Source organism: Cydia fagiglandana, chromosome Z (genome assembly GCF_963556715.1).
Source record: "Cydia fagiglandana chromosome Z, ilCydFagi1.1, whole genome shotgun sequence".
NCBI classification, from domain to species: domain Eukaryota; kingdom Metazoa; phylum Arthropoda; class Insecta; order Lepidoptera; family Tortricidae; genus Cydia; species Cydia fagiglandana.
Window position 1 is genome coordinate 12,644,409 of NC_085959.1, and position 6,020 is coordinate 12,650,428.

At 37.3% G+C, this 6,020-nt stretch overlaps 1 protein-coding gene across 1 annotated transcript; it reads left to right on the forward strand.

Annotated features, from left to right (window-relative positions):
• The first annotated feature begins 13 nt into the window (after positions 1-13).
• Positions 14-5,348, forward strand: LOC134679292 (boophilin-H2-like). Its single transcript, XM_063538188.1, has 5 exons — positions 14-155; positions 1,772-1,862; positions 2,236-2,358; positions 3,482-3,580; positions 5,228-5,348. The coding sequence occupies exons 1-5, from the start codon at positions 14-16 to the stop codon at positions 5,346-5,348; spliced, it is 576 nt and encodes a 191-aa protein (XP_063394258.1).
• Positions 5,349-6,020: the final 672 nt, after the last annotated feature.

Below are 6,020 nucleotides of genomic sequence, written 5' to 3' on the forward strand. Positions count from 1 at the left end.
TCAAATATTAAATATGGATAACTCTACCACGGACACTACCACTCCTTCTACTATTACTACTACTACTAGTACAACTACTACTAATATAACTACTCTTACGGATGTGAATTTGGTGAAATTGAGCTTAAAATTGAACGTAACTACCAAAGTAACCGGTAAGTTTTGAAATTTGTTATTAACATACGTCGTGCCACACAAATCGGTAACACCTTTGTTTTGCCGGCGATTTTTCTGCAGATTTTCGTTTCACAGAAAATTTTTCAAGTAATTTCATATCGCAAAATAACCTTTACACAGAATTTTTATTACGTAAATAATTTTAGTTTGGATTAGTTATGTTTCAACAAAAAATTTAAAACATAGATTTGTTTCAAGAATAATTTGTATATAATATATATGTAATTACATTTCACAGAATAATAGATCTGTAGGAAAGTTACTTACTTATAAATACGGTTCACCAAAATTTAAGATACAGAATAGTCATTTAGTCGAATTTTATTTATTGAGTCGTTAATTTAACGCAATCTGCTTATCTGGAAGGAATTCGTTTTTTAGGGGTTGCCGTTTTACCCCAGTTTTCTAGCAACAGTTCATTTTCTTGGGGGTCGCAGTTCTAACCTGACCAACTTTTCTGGGAACAGTTCGTTTTCTTAGGGATCGCAGTTCTAATGTCGGCCCTGGCCAACGGCAGTTTGGACCTTGGATTAGTTTTTAGGGTTCCGTACCCAAAGGGTAAAACGGGACCCTATTAGTAAGACTTCGCTGTCCGTCCGTCCGTCCGTCCGTCCGTCCGTCCGTCTGTCACCAGGCTGTATCTCACGAACCGTGATAGCTAGACAGTTGAAATTTTCACAGATGACGTATTTCTGTTGCCGCTATAACAACAAATACTAAAAACAGAATAAAATAAAGATTTAAATGGGGCTCCCATACAACAAACGTGATTTTTGACCAAAGTTAAGCAACGTCGGGAGGGGTCAGTACTTGGATGGGTGACCGTTTTCTTTTTGCTTTTTTTTTGTTTTTTTTTGGCATTATGGTACGGAACCCTTCGTGCGCGAGTCCGACTCGCACTTGCCCGGTTTTTATTTATAATATGTTTATAGGCCTTTGCCCAGTAGTGGGACACTTAGCCAGGCTAACAAAAAAAAAAATTTATATGTATTTTTGTATTGGTTGTGTGTGGTTCTTTTTTAATTTTATGTTTTATTTCCATATGATAAAAGTTCAAGAAATATTACGACCATCCCGAAGCCATCTTTATATTCAAGCGTATCGACCCCATTTCTTATCTCATCTTTCAGGATATTAAACATTATTGATAATATTTTGACACAATTTTATATAGGTATATATCTCTTTATGTATATCATTGCAACCACAGCTTTGTCCCTCCCATATATTTTTTATAATTTTTAATTATTAATTCTAAGCTAGGCTCAAACGGCGTTAACTTTTCCCGTATAGGTACCGTAAGCGGAAAGAGTAGGTATTTAAAATTTGTTTGCGATTTGTTTTCCGCTTCTAATGTGTCCTAACTCTTATAATAATAAAAAAACGATAAAGGGTCAAACTAAGCTCTCCATGGTCAATATACCTACCTCCCTATATACACTTTGTAAATATACTTTTAATAATGTTAATATCCGGAAAGGATAATGGAGACTACTTTTGTATGGAGTAATTTTAAGTACCTTTAGAAAAATAAATAAAAGAATAATAATAGGTGATATGATAATTTATTATTTTTTTATAATTTCTCATCAAGACCCTCCATTGAATTTTTGGAGTTACGATGTCCACTGTAAATTTCAACCGGACGCATATCCTTGTTCAAAGCCCGACCAATATGGTGAGAGGTGAGTAGTCTGTTCTGTTATAGACCGACCGCTTAAATGAGTCCTCACCTGCGCGGTACGGGGGCGACGGGGTAGGACGACTAATGCCGGCTACACACGTAACTATAAATCGTAGCGATTAAACTGTGCAGTCCGATTTGCGCAGTTTTAATATCTACCGTGTGTATGACAAATCGTTACGATAATCGACAACGCTACGATTTATAGATTTATTTGCGTAGTTTAATCGCTACGATTTATAGTTAACGTGTGTAGCCGGGTTAAGGGTGGCGACTCATTTAAGCGGTCGGTCTATAATAAGTATAATAACGGCAATAACATTGAAATTCTTGTAATCTTAACAAAAATTCAACTAAAGCTATTCCGACTTAAGGTGGTACTTCGATATTAAGATGGAAGATTGCAAGCCTTTTAAATACTTCCGATGCAAATCCAACAACAACAATAATTTTAGAACTTACGCTGAATGCAGAGAATTTTGCCGAGGCAAGTATTAGCAGACATGGTGTGTACTGGCTCCAAATAAACAAAACATACCTAGCAGTGGCGGCGCGTCCATAAAAGCCGATTCCCATCGGCTTGCCTGTTTTTGGACGTTTGAGCAGAGTTGTAAAGGAATATGTAAGCCAAATTAGTTAGCCCCGGCTTGCCTATGAATATGTTTGACGCGCCGCCACTGATACCTAGGTATACATATATGGGGTCATCCATTAATTACATCACACGTTTAGGGGGAGGGAGGGGGTCAAGAAAATGTGACATATTGTGACATGGGGAGGGGGGAGACACAAAGTTTGTGACGTCACTTTAACTTCATCAGTAACCGAAAATTTATTTAAATTATTTTATTCGCTGTACATTTAAATAACAAGTTTTTAAAACGATAATCGTTTTTATTCGTTTAATTTTCTTTCCTAAGCAGTTTTGGGTTATAAAATTACTAATATTTATATCCTCAAAAATATTTTGATAAAATATTAATAATGCTCAGGTACTTGCTTAATTCGATTTGGCGATTTCGTAGAAAAAAATGTGACGTCACACTAGGGGGGAGGGGTTTGCCAAATGTGACCAAGTGTGACAAGGAGGGGGAGGGGTCAAAAAACCTAGAAATTCGTGTGACGTATTAATGGATGACCCCTATGGAGCATTGGAGCATTCCACGTAATTACTTGCTACACTAACCCCACTGCTTTATACTACCGTACCGTACAAACGCGAATTTTATGACGATTTGCAGATATAAGAGTTTACTTTTCTTTGACAAATGGACAAAAATATGCACAGAAAAGTAATCGCCTGCTTTCAATGCCGCAAAAAGATGCAACACAGGAAATAAAATGCGTTTGTACGAGACAGCCCTTGGAATGCTCCATTAGTGAGCGTAAATTGAGTTAATTTCTAATTATTTCCGATGAAGATGGTCTCTAATTATTTTTTATCAGATAAGGCCTTTCCGACTTACTTTACAATGCCCGTATAGTCTTAAGATATTACCCATATGAATTTATGGACTTCAATCAATTTCACTGAATTATGTAATCCGGTAGGAATCGAAATCTAATGAATGGCTTGCCACTAGTAGCTACATATTTTTGCTGTTTATAACTTTGTTTATGTATAGACGCTGGCCCGCATCCAATAGAAAATGTATTGCCTGTAAATGCAGCATGCCACATGCAAGCAGATTTTGGAGATTGTCAAGATTATATTGAAATGTAAGATATTACTTTTCTACCTTATAAAAACCGGCGTTTACTTTTGCTAAAAAATCAACTGAAATAAGTACTCGTCACAATTACAGTGCATCTCATTTTAAGGGGCTACCCCACGCCAATGACCTTCGATCTGAATCCCTTGGTTTTTTAATGTTTTTTTGCAGCTTATTGTATTAATAGCAACGGCTTTAAGCAATATATTTAGTATCCAATATTTACAACAAAGTTTATTGTCTTCGAGATATTTGGCATCAAAGTTGAACAATTTTAGGCTAAAAAACTGCGTTAATTTAAAATTAAAACCCTGGATAAGTTTTTCGACACGTCAAAGACGAACCCAAATATGTAAGATAAATTATAAAAAAATACTTTTTTATCAAAATCCGGCGGACAAAACCGGAGATAAAAGATTGAAAAACCGATAACTGTTTGTCTTATGTATCATTTTATCTGTAGTGCAAAAAAAGGAGATACGATTCAAAACTTGTCAAAAATCGATGAAAACCTCGGGTAACCCCTTAAGCAGGTGCAGAAAAAAAAGGGTGTCATTTATTGGGCATTAGCGTGTCAAGCACTAGGATGTTTACCTTGGTCTTCTGGTCTCCTCGTATGAACGGTTGTTTGTTGATTTTCTATATTCTTTACTCTTCTGGAGCGATTATTTCCTGAAACATAATTAGAAATTTTAAAACTAAATGTAGATATAGCATTATGATGGTTACATGGTTTTAACCTAGTTCCGGGGATCTTTGAAATGGCTCTAACGATTTCGATGAAATTTGTTATATGGGGGGTTTTGGGGGTGACAAATCGATCTAGCTAGGTCTCATCTCTTGGTCTCCCAGATATTGACAACTAAACGTACTTAACGTAGAATAAGTCAGACGATATTTAAAAACCAATCTTATACAAAGATATAATTGACTTATACTACATTAAGTACGTTTAGTTGTCAGTAGGTACATATCTGGGAGACCGAGCTTTGCTCGGAAGACATATAAAATCTGAAAAACCGGACATGTGCGAGGCGAAGGTTCCGTACTTTTTAGTATTTGTTGTTATAGCGGCAACAGAAATACATCATCTGTGAAAATTTCAACTGTCTAACTATCACGGTTCGTGAGATAGAGCCTGGTGACAGACGGACGGACGGACGGACGGACGGACGGACGGACAGCGGAGTCTTAGTAATAGGGTCCCGTTTTACTCTTTGGGTACGGAACGCTAAAAATGAACGTTTACCAGAGATGAGATCTAGCTAGATCGATTTTTCGCCCCCGAAATCCCCCATATAACATATTTCATCGAAATCGTTAGAGCCGTTTCCGAGATCCCCGGAATATACATATAAATAAATAATTAAACAAGAAATGGTCGTTTAAAGGTTAGTATTAAAAGATTCAACACGAGAGTAAGCAGATAGGTAGGTACCAAATTAAATATACCCTGGCCGATTTACTTTTAACCTTTTCGCCGCCACGTCAATGAAGCAATAAAGTGTCATCAACGCCACGTCAAAAATTGCATGTATACAAACCTGACCAAAACCACGACTTGATATGAAGTCGTGGCGTGTGGGGCACAATATGTACTGACTTTATATCAAGTCAATGGCGGCGAAAAGGTTAACTTTTATTACGGTTTCAGGTTCTACTTCGATATATCGGTTAGGAGATGCTTGGGTTTTGCGTTTAGCGGCTGCGGAGGCAACCAGAACCGATTCTACAGCGACAAAACATGTGCAACTGTGTGCAGTACAGCCGATTAAACGATGTTATGTTATGTTATTCGAATGTTTTCTTGGTCTTTACCCCCGCCAGGCGTGGCTCACTCCGCGATTTCGTCGCTTTGCTACAGGTAGATAAAAGTACATACGTTCCACACCAATTTTGGTGGCTAGCCATAAGCCGCACGTGGCGCTGTCGCCATCTAGCGGCCATATCTGTCCTGATCGTAACAGATGCGTTTCATGTTTAGCTATTATTTTATAAGTAGTAGCGCGAGTTGGAAGGGGTAGACGTCGGCGGACTTCCTCTGATCAGATCGGGGAATTCCTGAAGAAAGGCCAGGTCGAGAGTTTAATGTTAGTTAGCGTAGTTAGTAAAATTTAAAAATGTATGCGCAAATAGTTGACTTCCCATTTTCAAATTTGAAATACGCGCCTTTCAAGTTGGGTGTGTTTCACTATAAATATGTACAGCCAAACGCCGAAGTTAACGGACTAAAAAACTACTAAACGGCCTTAACGGCCTTGTAGATTTATTTATACACGTAGGTAAACGGATAGGTAGCACTAAATTTACGACTACGTATTTTAAGAGTTGTACGAAATTAAAATGTTTACTAAACACGATTTTCTCATTTTTTTATGTTGTATATGAATACGTATACCTGTCATCGATATTCACCCCTCGCATCCAGTTATGGTAATGCAAACCAC

Excerpts from the sequence above, each read along its gene's own strand:
- LOC134679292 (XM_063538188.1), top strand. The coding sequence starts at position 14 with ATGGATAACTCTACCACGGACACTACCACTCCTTCTACTATTACTACT. Across the intron at positions 1,863-2,235 it reads CCCGACCAATATGGTGAGAG|GTGGTACTTCGATATTAAGA; the intron begins GTGAGTAGTCTG and ends TTCCGACTTAAG. Across the intron at positions 3,581-5,227 it reads TGTCAAGATTATATTGAAAT|GTTCTACTTCGATATATCGG; the intron begins GTAAGATATTAC and ends TTACGGTTTCAG.